This window comes from Bos mutus, chromosome 26, assembly GCF_027580195.1.
Source record: "Bos mutus isolate GX-2022 chromosome 26, NWIPB_WYAK_1.1, whole genome shotgun sequence".
NCBI lineage: Eukaryota > Metazoa > Chordata > Mammalia > Artiodactyla > Bovidae > Bos > Bos mutus.
In genome coordinates, this window is record NC_091642.1 from 36,406,851 (window position 1) to 36,428,323 (window position 21,473).

The 21,473-nt window shown below is 45.7% G+C and overlaps 1 protein-coding gene across 1 annotated transcript in view; it reads right to left on the reverse strand.

Moving 5' to 3' along the window:
- The window catches only part of PDE6C (phosphodiesterase 6C), a 54,851-nt gene extending 34,200 nt beyond the window's left edge, over positions 1 to 20,651 (reverse strand). Inside the window, 9 exon segments of the mRNA XM_070363361.1 lie at positions 3,036 to 3,083; positions 10,186 to 10,228; positions 10,230 to 10,250; positions 10,355 to 10,419; positions 11,364 to 11,438; positions 12,119 to 12,259; positions 13,201 to 13,290; positions 13,391 to 13,543; positions 20,187 to 20,651. Of these exon segments, the coding sequence (XP_070219462.1) occupies positions 3,036 to 3,083; positions 10,186 to 10,228; positions 10,230 to 10,250; positions 10,355 to 10,419; positions 11,364 to 11,438; positions 12,119 to 12,259; positions 13,201 to 13,290; positions 13,391 to 13,543; positions 20,187 to 20,651 (1,101 nt within the window).
- Positions 20,652 to 21,473: the final 822 nt, after the last annotated feature.

Here is a 21,473-nt window from a genome sequence, read left to right on the forward strand (position 1 = left end):
GAAAACACTATGAAACATTTATATACTTACAACCTCACACAGATCAGAGACAAAGTCAATAACAGAAAGTGTTGTTACCTGTGTGCAAAATAACCTCACACCCATAAGTACCTGGGTGTACATATATTTTTAAAAGCTTCCAAAATACGTTTTACTGCCTCTGTTTTTCAGTCCGTATTCATTACCTGTTCACGTTCATGTGTTTTGCTATTAAATTGGAGCTTGTTCACAGAAAAGTGATAAGAGGAACTTAACACTTGAAAAGTAGGACAAAAACTTAAGACTGAGAATATTCTATATACTTTTTCTTCTGTGAATTGGGATCACTTTAATTGATATGAAAGGAAGAAGTCCCTACTTCACTTCAAGGAACACCTCAAAGATGTCTACTTGTCAATGCCTGGAATCTGTGAACAAGTTACTTTATGTGGAAGGAGTATTAAACCAGCAGATGGAGTTAAGATTATTAGTCAGCTGATCTTAAAATAGGGAAATTATCCTGGATTTTCCAGGTAGACACAATGTAATCACAAGGATCCTTACAAGTAGAAGAGTCAGGGTCAAAAATCAGAGAAGGACATACAACATCAGGGGCAAGGTCAGGCCAATGCGATGCTAGTTTTGAAAGCGGAAGGCACCACAAGCCAAGGCTGCCTCTAGCCCCTGGGAAAGACAAGGAGGCAGGTTCTCCCCCAGATCCTTTAGAAAGGAAGTCAGTCCTGCCAATACCTTGAATTTTGCCCAGTGTGACCCATATTAGACCTCTGACTCCAGAACTGTAAGATAACTCAGTTGTGTCACTTTAAGTCACTGAGTAGTCATTGTTATGGCAGCAACAGGAAGCTAATACATCATGCCACCAAGGAACATAGTTTGAGAACCACTGCCTTTTCAGGTTTGCTCCAACCATAGTTCACTTTGAATCATTGGTTTTTCCATTACACTTCTCAGGTGCAAGAGGGACCAGTGAGGATGGAGGTGGGTGTGAGCAGATGGAGAGAGAAGGGGAGGCCGGGTACGGTGGAGGTTGGGGAGAAGGGGCGCCCTTTCCTGAGTCTGATCTTTGGGATGATGCAAAAAGGGGAAATGGAGAGGGAGGCTGAGAGCACCCCAAGATGCAGTCCTGACCTCAGTCCAAGGATGGAGGGCTGGATGGATGGAGGGCTGGGTGGGAGTGTCTCCAGCCACAGTGCAGTTCTAAAATAGTTTGCAGGGCTGAAGGGGATTCCTAGGACCCATGGTGCTGGTTGGAGGAGTCTGGCGCCTCCCAGGAACTGGCCTATGTTAGTATCCCAGGGCCTGGAAGTGGAGCCTCCGCCCTAGCAGTGGATTTCTGAGCCCAGCAGACATTGGACGGTCATCCTTCCCACAGTCAGAGTCCCAAGAAGCATGTTTTCATGGGCACTCCACTGATGTTTCTTGGGGAACTGGGAGATTCCTATGGGCTGGAGGTTTACCCCAGGTGAGTGCTCAACTTCCTCTGAACCATCAGAGCCCTTGTATGGCTGCTCCCATGGAAGCCACACGAAGCCCCCAGAAAGCACAGGCCCTCACACCTCAGAATGCAGCTTGGTTCTACTGCCCTCCCTGTCCAGACAATGACTGCTTAAGGTTCAGACACCTTAAGGAGTCCATGTCCCCTTCTTCCTGCCTGTGCACCCTTTCCTGGCATGCAATTACCATAAACAGAGGGGCCAGGGCTGGGCACAGTGTGGTCACACTCAGGCCTTGGACTGCCAGGAGGAAGGAGCCAGAACAAGGGCTCTGATGGTTCAGAGGAGGCTGGGCACTCACCTAGGGTAAACCTCCAGCCCATAGGAATCTCCCAGCTCCCACAAAAAACATCAGTGGAGTGCCTGTGAAAACACACTTCTCAGGCCTCTGATTGTGGGAAGGATGACCGTCCAATGGCTGCTGGGCTCAGAAATCCACTGTTAGGGTGGAGGCTCCACTTCCTGGCCCTGGGATACTAACACAGGCCAGCTCCTGGGAGGCGCCAGACTCCTCCAACCAGCACCACGGGTCCTAGGAATCCTCTTCGGCCCTGCTAACTCTTTCACAACGGCATGGTGGCCTGAGTATGGTGTCTGCATGTTCCATGTCATCAAGCAGAAGGATGAGCGGGGAGAACAGAGGGAAACCTGCCCTGAAACTGAGCAAGTGGCCACAGGTTCTTCCTGCCTGGACACTTTTGCTGCTGAGGAAACACCCTTCAGCCTCTGCCCCCCACCCCAGGTCGCCTTCACCCTGGTGTGGGCAGAGAGGGGGCTCTGTGGGTGAGTCTGTGTAGATAGGAAGACAGCCGCTAGTGATCCCCACTGGGAAGGCTGTCTCTATTCCCAACTAGACAGGTCTCCAACCGGACACGCTTGTTAAAACAGGACACAGAACAGCAGGGGCTAAAAGAAAAGGAGAGGCTGTGGGGCCAAAAGCCAGGTTGTCCCAGTGGTCAGGTGGGGAGGGAGTGAGAGAGGGGACAGGTAGGGATGGGCATCTCTGGATGTTGGAGGCGGAAAAATTAAAACCAAAAGTCTGACAGCATGGGGAGCCCCCAAGAACCCAACAGGAAGCTTCTGTTCCTCCTAACGGTGGTGATAAGCCGCCAGAAAGGGTGTGAGAAACCTGTAGAGGTCTGAATCCAGGTGGTACGATGTTTTCAACCAATCACTCAGGCGGAGACCATTTACTGAGCACCTGTGCTGTGCCCAGACCACCAGACGACCAGGGATGGGAGAGAACGGAGAAGTGACAGTCCCTCCTGCCACCCTTTTGGCCCCCTAACCCACCCCACCCGCCAATGCCAGAGTGACAAACACCCTACCTCCTTGTCTCACCCTCCTTTCTCTTCTCCCCCTTCTTTTTTGCCTGAAGAACCTGCTACGTGGTGGCCAGCCAGGGTGAGCAGGACATAAGCCCTGTGCGTGCTTCCTGGTCACCCCTGAGCACCCGGCGGACTCTGGGGGTGGGAGTGGGGGGCAGTGCCGCCCCTGCTCCCTGCACTGGCCGGGGTGGGGGTGGTGGCAAAGGGCAGTTACCTGAAACGTGAAGTATTCATCCGCCGGGGCGTTCAGCATGTTGCAGATCTGGAAAGCAAACAGAGCCATTAGACACAGACCACAAGGAGAAAGGACGTGGGAGCAAGGGATTCCTCCCTAGGCCTCCAGCGCTCGCAAGCACATTATTCACTCTGGGCCTGGCCAGACCAACTGAGCTAACAACACACTGAAGTTGAGACAGATGGGCACCAGCCCTTAACCAGAGTGCTTACGTCTGAGAAAACGTCTCCTCCAGCAACAGAATACAGAGAAACTCTAAGGGACTAAAAATAACTGCATGCACTCCCAGTTGGGGCAAAATGTAAACAGTAAGATACAAAAAACGTAACAAGCCAATGGCCATTTCTGAGGTGTGGGGAGCAAAAGCACTGACCTCGGCACACAGCACCGCCAAGGGGGTGGGCGGACCCTCTGGCCCAACCCACCAACCCGCCCCTAACCTCACCGCAATTAAGGCACCAGCTCGCCCCACCCAGGGAGCAACCTGTTTCTTGTTTTTGCTCCCTCCTGCCCGCAACTGGAGTGCCAATAAAGCCTTGCCTGAAGTCCTCCTCTGGCCTCTGACCAATTGCGATTGATTAAAGAGCCAGAGGACCTGGGTGGGTAACTGTTGGCTTTTCTTCTGCTAAGTAAGACACTGGATGACGTTTAGCCCCATCTTTTCTCCTCCCTACTCTTCCTGCCTCTAAGGAATCTACTTCCAAATTCAAAGCAGCTAGCTGCTCAGACCAAGAAGAGGAGGAAGCTAAAGCAGAAAGGCCTGGCAGGTGTGGCAGCAATTCTGGGAAGACTCTATTTTCTTTCCTTTTTTTTTTTCTTTTCTGATGTGGGATCCAGGTTGGAAGAAGGTGGTTAAGGGCTGGAGGGAAAAACCAGACAGCCTTTTAGGTACACCAGAGTAAATATTCACTATGAGACATGGCTTTAAGTACTAAATTCAGAGACGATTGGTCACATCCATAAGGACAAGGAGTCATTCCATTTTTGTTCATTTTGAATTATCCTTCTATCAGGTCAAATCCACAAATGGGTCTTAATAAAAGACAGCATCTTTCTTCTCACCAAAATTAGATACTTTAAATCATAGCATTTTAAAGTTAGAAGGCAGTTTAATAATTGTTTAAGCTTTTCTTTCCACAGGTGGGAAACAGAAGCCCAAAGACATTAAGTGATTTTTTTAATTCATGGGATAAGAGGAGAACTGAGCTCTCCAGTGAGGGTGCTGTTGGAATCACCTCTCCTGGTGTTGGGAGTGGGGAGCCCTAATTGGCATCATTCACCAGTTTCCATGTTGTAAATATACCCACCATGGGGGATTTCAAACTGACCTGGGATTAACAAGTTGCTCACCAAACTCCTGAAAATGGAAGGTAGGAGCCAGCTTCTCCCTCTATGGTACTAACTCTGCTGGCCCCTCCACCCAACAGAAGTGCTGTTTGGGAGTGGCTGAGCCACATCAACTATTTTTTCCCCCTTTACTCTTAGAAAGCAAATGTGCTGTGCTTAGTCACTCGGTCATGTCCAACTGTGCAACTCCATGGACTGTAGCCCTCCAACCTCTTCTGTCCATAGAATTTTCCAGGCAAGAATACTAGTGTCATTTCCTTCTCCAGGGAATCTTCCTGACCCAGGGACTGAACCTTCATCTCCTGTGTCTCCTGCATTGCGGGAGGATTCTTTACCCGACGACTCTTACGAAGCAAATGTGACCAGCTTTCAAAGTTTTTGTTAGTATTTCAGCCTAAGAATTTAAGGAATCACTTGTGCTATCCATTAATTTTATGATTGAATCTGAATAAAAAAACATGAATTGATTGGCTGAGCATCCTTCACATGGGTGTCAAAGAGACAAAAAGCAGCTTAATTCTCTTTTCTGACCTTACCGTCAGCAGTATCTATTTTGGTCCAGGCTTTTTGGCCTTTAGAGAATATCTATAGATGGATCAAGGTCCTTGAGGCCAAGCTTTTTTTTTAACTCAGTATTCAAATATTCAAAAATCGTCTCTACCCTCCCCATTTCTCTCTCTAAGTTTACAGATCATTTGGATTCTAGCCTGGTTTGATCCTGCATTTCCTGCTTCAATTCTACAAATGTAATTCTAGAAACTACTTTTCATTTTCTAATGTTTTTAACTCTAAAAAGTCACTCAACTGAAGTCTAATGTTTCTCATTCAGAGCTGGGATTTACTAATGAGAACTCTGTGGGCACGTGTTCCCTAAATTCAGTGAGGTCCAACTGAAGGGATAGTTCATCCAAAAGCCTGCCTTTATTACAAGGGGTTGTGAAAAAAAAATCAAGGGAAAAGTTTGAAAAGCCAAATGGAAAAGTTTCAAGCAATTTGGAGGAACATCATAATTACAATTAAAACTCCAGATCATTTTTATTATTATTAAAGATTTTTTAGTGTTTCATTTCTTAAATAAGTCAACAACCTCTTATTACAGATGATGATGTTAAAACCCAGACACATCAAGGGATTTGCCCAAGGTCAAGGATTTGCAATGGGATTTGCCCAAAGCCGGACTGAGTCATGGCACCCAGGGATCCTGAGTCATGGCCGTTTGCTGTCTTTACTAGAACCCACCGTCATATCACACACAAGTGGCCCCCAGGAATGGCGCTGCTCTGGCTGGGTCTGCTGAAATGTTTGATATCATCCTCTAGACCAGTGCTTCTCAGTCAGGGGTATATTATCCTCCTGAGGACATTTAGCAACTTCTGAGACGTTTGGATTCTCACAGGCAGGGTGGTGCTACTAGCATCTAATGGGCAGGGAGGCTGCTAAAACCCCTACAGTGTAAAGGACAGCTCCTCACTGCAAAGAACTAGCCCACAATGTTAGTAGAGTCCACAAGTTTGAGAAATCCTGTTCTATACACAGAAATTATGTTTTTAACAGATCCTGCCTTTTGAAATATATAGCAGAGGGTGACACATCTGGGAGTGAAAGGAAAGACTTAAAAACTCACAAGGACAGCACTGTAAAGGGAGGTTGTCCCATACAAACTGGGATGTATGTTCACCCAAATTCTGGAGTCTCCCAAAATGGCTCAAGGTCAGTTCTCTGAAAATCATTTTGGGAATGCTAACTTGTCTAATGAGTGATTTGATGAGAAATGCCTTACACTAGCGGAGAAGGCGATGGCACCCCACTCCAGTACTCTTGCCTGGAAAATCCCATGGGTGGAGGAGCCTGGTAGGCTGCAGTCCATGGAGTCACACAGAGTCGGACATGACTGAGCGACTTCCCTTTCACTTTTCACTTTCATGCATTGGAGAAGGAAATGGCAACCCACTCCAGTATTCGTGCCTGGAGAATCCCAGGGATGGGGGAGCCTGGTGGGCTGCCGTCTATGGGGTCGCACAGAGTCGGACGCAACTGAAGCGACTTAGCAGCAACAGTAGCAGCCTTACACTAGATTTACACGAGTTTGCCATCAGTCTTGGGCTGCCAGCAGAAAGGATAACGTCAGGGGTGGGGCTGAGGGCAGGAGCTGAGAGGTGAAAGGCAGCAGTAAAGCAAATGCAGTGAATCTGTGATAGAAACAAAACCTGGGGGAAGAAAATCCTCCACAGCTTTTGGAATTGATTCTGGCAAATTGGTTACATGGCAAATTGATGACTTGGCAAATGAATCGTTCAATGAGTTGGCTTTTGTTGCGTTGCTGCTGCTGCTGCTAAGTCGCTTCAGTTGTGTCCGACTCTGTGCGACCCCATGAACTGCAGCCTACCAGGCTTCTCCGTCCATGGGATTCTCCAGACAAGAACACTGGAATGGGTTGCCATTTCCTTCTCCAATGCATGAAAGTGAAAAGTGAAAGGGAAGTCACTCAGTCATGTCCGACTCTGTGTGACTCCATGGACTGCAGCCTACCAGGCTCCTCTGTCCATGAGATTTTCCAGGCAAGAGTACTGGAGTGGGGTGCCATTGCCTTCTCCCCCATTTGTTTATTATTTCTCCCAAATTTTCAATTGATCTGCTTTTTAATCTCAATGATTTTACCCTAAAAATACTGCAATTTTAATGGGAAGGAATTAAGTTAATTCCATCTAATTAGCTTTAGGTTTATTCTTTCAGTTAAAACAACTAGAAAAAACTGAGACTAATTTTCCCATCCTTGTTTTCTCTCATCACTATTTCTAGCTACTTGATGAACATTCTGGGAGTTAATACTTTGGATTTCTCATGAGTCCCTGAAGTTCTGTATTTGGGAAGATCTTTTCTCTCATGTTCTAATTTTTCCTCCTTTTATTGAAGTCATCAGGGATGACAAACTTATTATTATAAACTTTTTTCTTCCAACAAAGAGGATTCTTTGGATAACTATCAGGCTTGTGGTTAAATATCCTCATCAAAGTCAGAGCATCTGTAACTTGGAAGTTTCCATCTTTGCAAGCTACAAGTTAAGTGCTTAACTGATATAATTTTGCACTCCTGAAAGAGTGCTCATGACTTAGGTGTCAAAAGCTTGTGTAGGATTAAACTTTGGTGCATTAGTTTTCTCCAAATTGATTTTTGGACAATAAAATCTTTACCTGGGAAACATCTAGGAGAGAAGAAGTGCTTAAAAAGTGGGGCAAAATAAAAATGCCACTTGCAGCAACACGGATGGACCAGGAAATTATAAAAGTGAAATAAGACAGAAAAAGACAAGTATCACATGATATTGCTGATATGTGGAATCTAAACAGTACAAATGAACTTATTTACAAAATAGAAATAGAGTCACAGATGTAAAAAACAAATTTATGGTTATGGGGTGGAGATAAATTGGGAGGTTGGGATTAACATGTACACTCTACTATGTATAAAATAGGGCTTCCCGGGTGGCACCGTGGTAAAGAACCTGCCGGCTAATGCAGGATTTGCAAGAGATGTGGGTTCCATCCCTGGGTTGGGAAGATCCCCTGAAAGAGGGATGGCAACCCACCCTAGTATTCTTGCCTGGAAAATTCCATGGACAGAGGAGCCTGGCAGGCTACAGTCTGTTGGATGGCAGTCAGACATGACAGAGCACCTGAGCACACATATATAAAATAGGCACCAGGGACCCTCTGTATAGCACAGGGAGCTCTACTCAAATACTCTGTAATGACCTATATGGGAAAAGAATCCAAAAAAGAATGGACGCATGTACAAGTATAGCTGATTCACTTTGCTGTCTGGCAGAGACTAACAAATACATTGTAAATCAACTATACTCCAATAAAAAAAATTTTAAGTGGTGCATAAATTCCTTTATACCACCTGTGGCAACTTTGGGAATATCAAACTGGATAAAAACCCCAAATGGAGCTTGATAGATGGGCTGCCAGGAAACCAAAGGACAGAAGCCAAGGGCCAAGCTACTTGGCTATTTCAGTGAGGCTGAAAAATTGTGGTATCTGTGGATTCAGTTAGGAATGAATTGGAATACTTTGGTCAGTACCACCATGTCAGGAATGACATTTAAAAATAGTTCAGTTATATATAAAAAAACGGGAATTCCTTGGTGGTCCAGTGGTTAGGACTCCACACTTTCACTGTCGGGGATCAGGTTCAGTTTCTGATCAGGAACTAAGATCCAGGCAAGCCGTGTGGTTCGGCAAAAAAAAAAAAAAAAAATTCAATTATATCATAATATTTGTTAGTATATATTGCTGTTTACTCTTAAAAGACATAAAATTGTCTCTCCTTTTTCTTTTCTTCCCCTTCAACATGTCTCTGCACTAAGAGATCATGTCACTTGGTGAGGCCACTTTGTCCTGTAACCGACAAGCCCAGAATTAAGCATCCTCCCTGAAACCCTAGGGTAAAGCATCACTACATAGAAAGATTACCTTGCAGTCACAACAGAATTTTCCTTACCCTGTCACCATTCTGAATCCAGAAATATTCACACTAAGCAGAGGCAAATTTGTCACAGTAAAAGAAAAAACATTAAACAACCTAAATTTTGTTTCACTTCCCCTGTGACCCCTAAGTCACTGTAATTCACATGCTCATTTACTAAATAATGAAGATGCATGAACACAATGACAACACTAAAGAAAAAACAACCATGCAAATACATGCTATAAAAATATTTTTTTGGAAACTTGAGTTTGAAGGGGGAAAGGAAAGATGCCAACATAAAGAAACGTAAAAAACAGGGAACATTCTCGCAGGGAGGTATCTTGATGCCAAAAAAATGACACAGATGGTGGAGAAGCCCTACTAGGGAGAGAAGTCAGCCATGAAAAGGAAGGAGAGCATGGTCAAGGCCAAGTGGGAAGCTACTGGGCCCCTGACCTTGAGGCCTATGCGACCCACAGAGACCTCTTGTTTGTTGTCTTCCCACCCCTAACCTCTCTCAGCCGGACCTGGCCTACTCTTCCCTCCCACCACAACCCCCGCCCCACATGAGAGACCAGGGCAAAAATCTTCACCTCCACTATCAACTCAATGCATTTTGCATTGCAATCAATGGCAAAGTCCTCTTCTTATATATTTTTTCTTTTGTCAGTAATTTTCTGAGTTTCAAAAGTCGTGACCAAGGGGAACTATATTTAAGGTCAAATTAAACCCAGAATGAATCATAGTCGTGAGCTACCAGGATGTCTGAACTTTGTGTGGCTGCAGAATAAGAGGCTGGGAGATGGATCTGTCTTTCTTGTGTTGACTAAATATTTTCTTGCGGAGTCGAGGAGTTTCTAGTTCACATACATTCCGACTACCAAGATTCTTCTTTCCTGTGTCCTGTGCCAAAGTGGCCATCTTACCCTTACCTGGTGCGTTCTTGCCTTCACAATTGTTCCTGCTGCTGCTGCTAAGTTGCTTCAGTCGTGTCCAACTCTGTGCGACCCCATAGACGGCAGCCCACCAGGCCCCGCCGTCACTGGGATTCTCCAGGCAAGAACACTGGAGTGGGTTGCCATTTCCTTCTCCAATGCATGAAAGTGAAAAGTGAAAGTGAAGTCACTCAGTCGTGTCTGACTCTTTGTGACCCCATGAACTGCATCCTACCAGGCTCCTCTGTCCATGGGATTTTCCAGGCAAGAGTACTGGAGTGGGTTGCCATTGCCTTCTCCAGCAATTGTTCCTATCTCTTAGCTAATGAGAGTTTCATCCAATATTACTTATGGTTCAAATTTGTTTGATAACTTACAAATCCATTTTCAGCAACGTATGTTGGCAACCCACTAACGAGTCCAGTGGTCCGTGGGAGGTGTCCTTGAGGAAGATGAGAAGAAAAAAAAATCATCGCTATGCAAAGAAATGCACTGAATACAAACATTAAAAGGCAACTCCTGCAGCTGCTTCATGGCAAAACTCACGGAATGACTTTGATCTCTTCTTTTCCATGTAAAATGTAATCGATGATTTTATAAAAGATGACTTCCTAAGAGGAAAGAGAGAGAATATGAGAAAAATCTTACCTCCCAGAGAAGACATTTTTCCTTAATGAACTTTTTTTTAATTTAAATATTTTATTTCCCAACCACATTTCTTCACATAACATAAATTACCAAGCTACTCATGTCCTAATTACAAGCTTACAATTAAACTAGAAATATCATTGGCCACTTATCATATGAACAAAACTGCTGAACTAATTTTAGAAAGTTGAATACCCCCTAACAACTTCTAGATTTTCTTTTAATTTCTATTGTCCAGACATATCAGACTAATACTTCCATAGAACAAATCATGGAATTCCTCAACCTCCGTCAATGTTTTCCCTTCCCAGCTGTACAGTGCACTTACCCCCTCCAGCACTCTGAGTGGGTGCCTAAGAAGCAGGATTCTGTGAATACGTTGTCAAAGCTGGAAGGGACTTGAGAACTAGTCTCTCTGCTTCTTTGGGCAGATGAAGAACCTACACATTCCGTCCCCTGCCTTCCCTTTCCTATATGCTGGGGATATGGTGGTGGAACAAGCTTCCTATGAAACTTGCAATCAAGGGGGAAAGTAAATCTAAGCCAACCTTTGTCTGCAGATCCCAGTCCAGCATGTCAGAAGAAAGGCCTGGGCACAGTGTGTTTTAAAAACTATGCAGGAGGCTCTAATGCTCCCTCCTTGTGGAGAAGCACTGATCCACCAAACCCTAGCGTCACAGAAAAGACAACTGAGAAGTTAAACGAGCGAAGGCAAGGGCAACCCAGCTGGTTGGGGCAGAGCTGAAACTTGAACCTCAAACTCCTTGTCCAGTGCTTTCTGCTTCTCCAAGGTCCTCCAGGAAGTCCCAGTACTAGAGCCCAGTCCTTCTTGGGCCAGCGCTCTTTCCTTTACACACAGCCGCTAAAACCAGGCACAGATATCATCAAGAAAGATGTCTGCACTCACTCTGCCATCTGGTGTCTTTGGACCTTTGTAAGGCTCGACTTCTCCAAGCTTGACTGGCCACTCATCATAGAATTCCTGAAGGCAAATATATTGAAACACTATTAAGCAAACTGTCCTGTTACCTACCATATCTGAGTGCCATTGGTTTGCATATTTTATGTTAATTTATAATTCTGGAATTTTAAAGCTCTTTTTCAGTAATGCTGTTTATGAACTTGTGACTGTAAACAAGTCAATCTTTTAAATCTGTAAGACGGAGACAATAACAAAATGCGTATTACAGAGTCATTATGTGGATTAAATGAATAATACAGAGCACCTACCCTGACACATAGTTAGAAGGAAGGAGGGCAAGAGGAAGGAAAAGAATATGTATGGAAACTCTCTGAACTTCCTGCTCATTTTTTTCTGTAAACCTAAAAATACTCTAAAAGAATATGGTCTACTAATTAATTTTTAAAAAAGAAAAAAAGACTTGTTGAAGACACATAGAGCTAGGAAGTGGAAAAGCCAAGTCTAGATACTTTTTTGCTCCAAAAAGTACACTTTCCCTTCTTCTTTTCCATGTAAAATGTAATTGATGATTTTTAAGTTGACTTTATATAAAAGATGAAAGTACCATACTTTCTTGGCACTGATTTTTAAGATCTATACCGGTAGTTCACGTAGTATACCCATTTTTTAATGGGTTGCATCTCATGTGATGTGCATTTTATAGCCGGTGGTAGGGGAGACAAAACATATGGAACAGTGACCTTCTCCTTGGTCATGTCCAGCAGCCCAATGGAGTATCGTTCGCAGTTCAGGTATGTCCTGACAGTGTAGAGTGCTTTGTGAAACTGTCGCTCAACATCTGTGAGCTCTTCAAATACTTTGTTGGCTGACCACATAAGAATCTGAAAGTAGGTATTACAAAGAAAACAATCAAAACGAAATACAGTATGAAGAGGAGCATTAGTCAGAAGAAAACAGGAGATGCATCAAATAAAAGGAACACATGTGAGCAAACAATGCAATTCCATTTTTGCATATGTACGTGTCCAACAAACTACCGAGAGTCTCAGGGTGGGATGATGAGCAGACCTTTTGCAAAGCCGTGTGTTTATGAAAGCCATGACTAATCCCCATGTCCAAAATGTTTTGGCTCCAAAGGGCAAGTAATCTAACACAAATGCAGAGACAGTTCCTAGGCAGAGGGTCCAGTATTGGGGGCCCACTGGCTACTGCTGGCCCTTGTGGGAAGAAAGCCACCTGCCTCCTTCCATGTGTCCTGAGCTAGTCGAAGGTTACCTGCCCTGGACAGTTAGCATGGGCCAGGGCCTTGGAAGTCCTCTATCCCAACCACCCTCCCACCATTGTACTGATGAAGAAACCAAGATCCACAGAGTAGTTCAACTCAGGTATCCTGGCTACCAATGCTGTTCTTTATCCCTCTGGCTCAAGGAGGCAACAGAGGAGCGATTTGCTTCTCAATGTAGCATCTTTACTATGTACCAGGAATACACAGCTCTGCTGAGAGCTTTATGTGAACTAATTCATCTAGTGACCATTTAATAGTCACAGCAACCACGTGGGGTAAGTACTGTGATTATCATCGCCACCTCAAAGAGGAAGAAACCACAGCTGCCCAGGACACAGACTAAAGAAAGCAAGCAGTTGTGCCTACAGATAGAGGGGCAGGAAGGTGACGGGGAGGGGACCACAAGAGGACACTGGGAACGGAAGTTTGGGGGTCTGATCCACAGGGCGTGGTTGGGGAGGATCTGCGCTTGTTGCCTCTGGGGGATCTCTTTGTCAAACAGGTCAGCTGAAGTAGTCACTGTCACCTTCTCTTTACCTGACTTCTTCGGGATTCAATATTGTACAGGTAGTTGGTGTGATGAAGCTTTAGGATGATAGAAACAAAGCTGAGGTATTTGGAAAAGACCTACGGATGGCGGAGAAAAACAAATTAGGTGTGACATCTTTCAGTTACACAACAAATAAATTTACTGAGCGTCTGAAGGGATGCCCAGGGTTAGCATTACCTCTTCATCCTGTTTGGAAAATTCGGATGCGTCTACTTTGTTAACTGCCATAAACACAGCAAGAACCTCCTTGCCCATCACGATGGGGGTTGCCAGCAGGTTCCTGGTGACATACCCGGTTTGTTTGTCCATGAAGTCAGAAAAATGGCTGTTCTGAAAGATACATTCCCACATTTGACATTTGACAAAGCAGCACGAAACCATGAAGTGTAGATCTAGGAAGGGCAACAGACCATCCTCTGTAGGTCGCAGGATAATGGTCCCAAGCCAACATCCCCACCCACCCCACCATCCACGAGCAGACAGAATGAATAAAGCATAGAATGAAATGGCCCATTTCCAAATGAGCTTTCCCACCTGAGCTGTGGCCTCTCCGGGTTAGGCTAGGGTTGGGCGAGGATGAAAGAGGTGATGTTGTGACCAAATGGAAAGCCAGGTTCTAAGGGGAAGGGAGGCAAGGATGCAGGATTGTAACAGGGAGGATGTGCGTGCTCTAAGGAGAACACAGCTGGGATTCCACAGGGCTCTTCTTTTTAATCGCAAAAGTAAAATTTGCCCTTGAAACCTCCCAACCATCATAAGGAAAAAATTATTAACTGCCCCCAAACCCCTCCTAATCTCACCTACTTGAAGAAATCTGTATTACAATGCTTAGTGTGCCTCTTTCTATGCCTTTCTCTATACTTGGACAAAGCATTTTCTTTTTCTTTAATAAAATTTTCTCTCCTAATTTTATGCAATTCGTCACTTAACACTATCTTATGGACTTCCCTCCAGACTGGTGCATATGGACGTGAACTAGTTTTCCAGATTCTTGCATGCTATTCCACAGCGTGGGGGCTCCAGTTCTGCTCAACCAATATCTACTGATTTAGTCTGTTTAGAGTTTTCCCCATTGCAAACAATACTGCACTAATCACCCTTGCTTTTATTTTTATTGATGGAGTCCCCAAATGGAAATGTCTTTTGCAGTATCAACAGGTACATGAAGTTTTAATTTACACCAGTTACTTTTACAAAATGTTGAAATTCTTACCACCCTCTTGACAGCACCAGATATTTAACAGTTCTTCAAAGTCTTTTTCTTTTTTTAAAAAAGTATTTTTATTTATTTAGGTTGCACTGCATGGCATGTGGATCTTAGTTCCCAGACCAGGGATCGAACCTGTGCCCCCTGCAGGGGAAGCGCAGAGTCTTAACCACTGAACCACTAGGGAAGTCATTTTCTATCAAGTCAATATCTCTCATTCGTATTTTTTATTTCTTTCATAGGGGAAAATGAAATGGATCATCCCAGATACAAGCTTCAAGTAGAAGACGCAAGGGACGACTCTAATTCACTAAGCATGTAGAGGGCACAGTGATGAGTTTGGAGAGGCATACAAGTGGAAGGGCTTGGGAAGAAGGTCAAGGATAGCAGTTATCTTATTAGCTGTAAGTGAGAGCAACTGTGGTCGTGTATAGACTCTGCTTGCTCTGGGTCATGACTAACTCCTCTTTGAGTCTTCATCATTTGAAACTTCAACTGAAATTTCCACCTGACTTTGAGATTCAGTGGCCAAAAATCAATGTGGTCTTCCTTTCACAAGTTGTATTATGTTCATTTCCCCACGTGGGTGGTGCTTCTATAAACAGCTGGACTCTGTTCAGTTTCCCAGAGTAAAACTGGAACAGTCCACTGGTGTGTGACTTTGGGGCCAGCATCGCCATCAGGGCACAATGACCGCTTGGGCAACAGAATCACAGCCCTGCTCAGAGCAGGGGACCTGGGCTGAAGCTCCGAAAGACCTGCAGACTGCTGCAGATTTGCAGACATCATGGCAGACCTGCTGAATTCTAATCTCCCAAAGTGGAAACTGGCTTCCCCAGGAGTCTATACTTTTAGTGGATGAATTGATTCCGTAGAGGATCCTTAGAAATGTTGGATGCTAAGGAAGTCAGATGCAGCCCTTGACCCCAGACTTCTTCTGTACCCTTCCAAAGTGGAACCCCAGAAACCAGCTAATTATGTAGGAGGCAGCATCGCATAATTGTGAAGAAGGTTCCCAAGTCAGATGTCCTTGGCTGAAACCAGCTCCTGATTCACTAGCTGTGAGCCCCTGGGCATGCTACTTAACCCTCTGCATCCTCATTTTTTAACCTGAAAATGGGAACACTGGATATTATCTACTGTCTATCGTACCTGATGTAAAAAGAGAATAATATAGTGTGGGCAGAGCACTTAGAAAAGAGTCTGACAGATAGTAGGTGCTCAGTAAATACTAGGAAGCCAAACCTGGGACTTTGGGGGCCTCTCTGGATGACAGGGCTTCCCTTGTGGCTCAGCTGGTAAAGAATCCGCCTGCAACGTGGGAGATCCAGGTTCAATCCCTGGGTTGGGAAGATCCCCTGGAGAAGGGGAAGGCTCCAGTCTTCTGGCCTAGAGAATTCCATGGACTGGATAGTCCATGAGGTCACAAAGAGTCAGACATGACTTAGCCACTTTCACTTTCATTTCTTTTACTTTCACTGGATGAGAGGTCCTTCAGGTTTTGCATTACCATTTGGCTTCCAATGATGATGTGATGAGTTAGTTGCTCAGTTGTGTCCGACTTTTTGTGACTCCACAGACTAGCAGCCCACCAGGTTCCTCTGTCCATGGAATTCTCCAGGCAAGAATACTGGAATGGGTTGCCATTCCCTTCTCCAGGGGTTCTTCATGACTCAGGGATCAAACTTGGCTCTCCTGCATTGTAGGCAGATTCTTTACCATCTGAGCTACCAGGGAAGCCCCATCATTTGGCTTCTACTTCTAGCTTTTCTAACTAATTCCAATCACTGAAGAAATGAGATGCTCTTAGCTGATGCAGGCCTCCTATGCCTAGAAGCACGCTTGCTCCTGGGGGCTAGCTCTCTGCCCTGTGCCAACAAGAGCCATGTTTTTTCCTAACTGCTGTATCTGTGACTTTCTCATGCAGCATCTTCACTCAGTCCAGGACACCTCCAGACTTTGACAGGTTCTTTTAATCCACTGCTATAGCCCAGGCTGGCTCACTGTCCATTTTCCTCCTAACCTATTATCCATTATAGAAGGTGATCACTTTCATTTACACAATGATGCTGGGCAGAAGGAATAACCAAAATGCCCAAAACATGCACCATGGGATGGAGCTGGGCAGCATTTCTTGGCTAACACATTTTACTCTGCAGCCTCAAAACTTGATGCTATTTTATTTTAGATTCTAAACACAAGAAGATGTTCTTACATTCAGTGAATGTTTTGAGAAAATGACTTACAAGTTTCAAAACTTAATACTTGCTTATCATCATATCTGAAAATTTGGATAAAACCATCCATCAAATTTCAGGGTAGGTGAGGTGAGGTTTTCTGGTTTTGTGTTTTCATTGGTTCAAACAATCCTTGGTAAAGTTTCTGTGAGTAAATCCTGTATCTTTTGGATTCATGAAGTCCCCTCAATGATTTTTCTTCAAATAAGTCAATGAAGGCAATTGGGAATGTTTAGAGCAGAGGGCTGCCTGGATCCTCAATCTTAGCACTGTTAAATTCTGATCAAACATCTGGAGATCCGGAGTCAGGAGACAAGGATGGAAAGCTATAAGTGCAAGCCATAAGCACCCTGTTAATTATTGAAAACTTAGGATTCTCACATGGCTTTCTTTTAAACCGCTGCCAGGAGAACCACCCATAGAGTTAATCACCAGCTTTCCCAATAGAATAGGAAATGATTAACTTGATGAGGATATGTCACAGTTTCCTGTTATTAAGTTTCCCTGCCTTTAACCTGTTTTAAAAACAGGCAGTGATCATTGACCCGGTTTTGGCCACCTATACCTGGCCCCCAAACTCTCTGGACATTAATATGATATGATCATAGCTGTCATTTATTGAGCACCTCCCGGGAGTCAGGCACTTTGTGACCTGGTTCCCTCTATTTCTCTTGTGGAGAAACACAGTCCGTCATCCAGTCTCAGGCCTGGATCTGTACCCAGGTCATCTGATGCCAAAGCTCTCACCTGACACCATGTGGCTTCTCTGCTGCCAAGGCTGGGAGTATCCAGTTCTGCCTCTCCGTCTGTGGGCAGGTAGTCCTTCCCTCCCTGTGCCCACACTTGCCAACCAGGCAGGAGTTGTGTGTGGTCAGGGCTGTGGCAAAGAAAAAGGGCGGCCTTGCAAGACCCGGATTATGAGCCTAGATCCGCCACATTGTGCCTAACTGACCTGGAGAAGATTCTCACATACACGGGATGGAAATAAAAATACAGTCCTGGCCTTCTGCACAATGTCTTTGCCAGAATCAAGTGAAATCAAGAACGAGAGGAATCTTCATCAAGCGTCAAGTGCAATGAAAAAGTGAAGAGGTGGTCGAAACGTCACTTAAAACAGTGGTTTCTAACTCCTTTCTCTGCAGATTTTACCACAGCGACTTAAGTGTGGTGAGCCTGCAGGGCTGCAGGGTGGGGTGAGCGTGGGAACACAGCCAGGAGGCTGCATCTTCTCCAGTCCCTCTTATCACCGATCAGACTCTGGCCCCTGGGAGAGACGCAGCCCCCATGACTCAACTTCCTGTCTGCCCAAGGGAAGACTTAAACTAACAGTCCAGGAGCCCTTCCAACTAATCCTTTACAGTTGATTTGAAATTCAGTTCCTCCTCTTGCATCTCTTCACCCAGAAGACCAGTGGTTCTCAACATTGGCTGCCTATTAGAATCACCGGAGTAGCTTTTAAACCATACTCCTGGCTGCATCCCAGTCTCTGAGAGCCTGATGTAATTGGTCTAGTGAGAGTCTCACACATCTGTATTTTTAAAAGAGCTCCCAGTTTGATTTTAATGTGCTTCCAGAGTTGAAAAGCACCATTCTCAGAGGGGGGGAAAAATGCTCAGAAGCAGTAGAAATGAAGGGCAAATGAGGTCTTTGTCCCTTTTCAGAAGGGAGCTCAGGAGGGCGGGAGGGCATCTGTCTTCACACATACTCAGTAAAAGGGAGAACTGAGTGACCTGCCCCCCACTTTACCACCGCTGTGCCTCTGGGGTGTCCATCACAGACAGCGGCAGACCCAGGCCACCTGACCTCTTAAGCAGCTCCTTTCTATCATTCTGTCCTCGACGGGACTGGGCTCATTAATAAAGGATCATAGCAGAAGTTAGGGCTTGCCAGGTGGTGCAGTGGTAAAGAATCTGCCTGCCAGTGCAGCCCCTGGAGGAGGACATGGCAACCCCCTCCAGTATTCTTGCCTGGAAAATTCCATGGACAGAGGAGCCTGGCGAGCTACAGTCCAAGGGGTCACAAAGAGTTGGACAAGACTGAGCACACACACACACACACACACACACAAACACACACACACCAGAAGTCATTTTATCCATCTCTCCTTTAAAAACAACAACAAAAACTTTTTTCTGAAAAAAAGTCTTGCATGTCACTTTCTTAAGTTTGCTATCCTCGTCATTTTGGAGATGGCCTCAGTCAGAGACTTACAAGAAGCATATTCTCATGAGAAAACTTCAGGATGTACAGGCAGAGCCTCCTCCCTAGGGTCCAAGAACTTCGCCTTAAGGCCCTTTATACACTAGAAGCAGCTGCAGCAGACCCAGAATCCTACTGAAACCAGACGGAATGCACTGCAGGGAGGGGTGCTAAAGACCGAGGACCCTCCAGTGCCTAACAGCAACCCTTGCCCCTGGGGCTGTTTGCTGAGTGCTGCTAATGTTTGACAACCTCTGCACCTTCTGTGGATCTGCACAGCCCCCCTCCTGTAATCAGCTTCAGGAGGCACGTAGGGGATTATCCTCCAGCCTCCAGCTGCCCTCTACGTAAGTAAACCTCTACACAGTAAGCGTTTCAGGGGCTGCCCCCAGTCAGTTCTGTTCCGTCATCTGCTAGCTCTCCCCTTTGTTAACAGCAAAGCAAAATGACAGGACGCATGTGTAGGAAAAGGGCTGGCAGGAGAAACTCCAGGCTGGGACCCTCGGCACTACTGAAGTGCAGAGATTGTGGGTGATTCGCATTTCCTCCCTCTTCATTTGTATTTTCTAATTTTCCTTAGATGAACAAGCATTTTAGTTGGAAGGAGAACGTTCTTTTTAAAACACAATAATTTATGTAGTGTTCAACTGGTCTTCGGGAGGTTTCAAATGTCCCATTTATAGGATTGGAAATTCTTGGTAGATCTGAATTAGGAGGGGTTGAGATGGCCAACTGCACTTAATCATCACCTAAATTCATGTATTTTTTATGATCCAGATGGGAACATTTTAAATTTCATGTCATTTTTCTTTTTTCACGCTTGATCTATAGGTGAGAGAATCATTCCTGAGCCAGTTCACCCCAAAGAGCTGAGAGTCTTCAAAGGATTGTGGGTGAGAAGCGTGGGGAGCAGTTCAGGGGCCTTGGCATCTGGGCTGTTGGCTGATCTCCCCAGTGAGCGGCCTGCTTTACCCTGTTGGTCAGAACAGTGTCCAGAGGACAGAAGAGGTGTGTGGGAGCAGGTGTGGACCGCCCCATGCCCAGGTAAGGTTGCCCCACGTTACAGGGGACATAACGCTAAAACATTATCCACTGTTTATCTGAAATTCAGATTGAACTAGGCATCTAGTCATTTTATTTGCTAAATCTAGCCACTCTTGGCCTGGGGGTTCCTCTTCTCCACCACCCACTCCCCAGGTTATAGCCAAACCACAGCCACAAGGATGGCCCCTGGACCCACCCCCACCCCCTCACCCCCCTCTTTCCCATGTTCCTCCCCGAGGCCACCAAGACCTCCTCTCCACTCCACTGTCACCATCAGACCACTCACCTTTTTCACATCTGGAACATTAAAGGTTTTCTTCGTGTGAGCAACCCACCCCACTATCCCAATGTCCAACGGAAACACAGCTTCTCTGTCGGGGACCACCAGGTTGTCCTCAAACTTGGAGGTGGGGGTGACGTCGAGCAGCTTGGAGGCCACCTCCGGCGTGCCGTTGCGGGCCCGACACAGGAACATGCTGCAGCGGTCTGCCTGCAGCAGCTGCGCCAGCCTCTGCAGGGCCCTGTGTGCCGCCAGCTCCACGCTGCCCGCCTCCTCCAGCAAGACCTCCAGCAGCTCCAGGTACAGGGCCGCCTCCTCCGCCAGCGTCCGGCCGGGGAAGGAGGCGCTGGCCGGTGCCTGTGCCCCGCCGCTCGGCGCCTCCACCTGCAACTTCCTGTTGAAATACTCCTTGGCGAACTGAGGGTTGGCCTCCAGGTATTTCTCCACCGTCTCTTGGCTGATCTCACCCATGGCGTGGCGTGCTGTGCTGCTCTGGTCTAGAAAGGAAGAGACCCTCAGAACACCACCAGAGGCAGAGTGCCAAGAAGAGCTACATCCTGGCCAAAGATACCAGGAAAATCCTAAGGGGCACCTCGCAGGAACCCCCCAGGGGCCGAGGAGAAAGGTTGTTTAGCAGAGCTTTCAAACTGGCCTGTAACTCTTGGGATGTGACAGAAGGCCCTGGCTTAGAGTGGGATTCAGGAAGCATGGGATTAAAGAGTTCTTCAGGACACGAAATCCCTAAGCATTATTAGCTCATAAGTCCTCAGAGAATCTGCAGAGCATCTTAGATCAGCCAGCCAAGTGACAAGTCAAACTGACTATTCCAGAAAAATAGCTGAACCTTGGTGGCTGTAGGCAATAAGGAGAACGGGGGTGTCCATTAATTATATTACATAGGCATTGACAATACTTGTTCTTCCGTGGTAGCTCTATGAAATGAAACTGTTTAGACCTCAGAAATGTCTGTTTGTTTATATGGCAACGTCAAGGAACCTTTAGGGAGATGGAAGAGTTTAGCATAACACAACATAAAATCAAATGTTAATCTTTCCTTTCTTTAAAAGTCCTGTAATCGGCCCGCTTGCTTGGCCTGCTCTTTTTCTAAAATCCTCACCTCTCCGTTCCCCTCATTTAAAAACCTGACCTCAGAAATGGTTTATGGGAACAGACCTTGGGCTTATTCTAGAGAACTGAACATGGAAAAATATTTGCCCACAATTTAAGCCTGATCAAGCCACAACTTATATTAATACAATAATCCTTGTCAAAAGACACGATCATGAAAGGCAA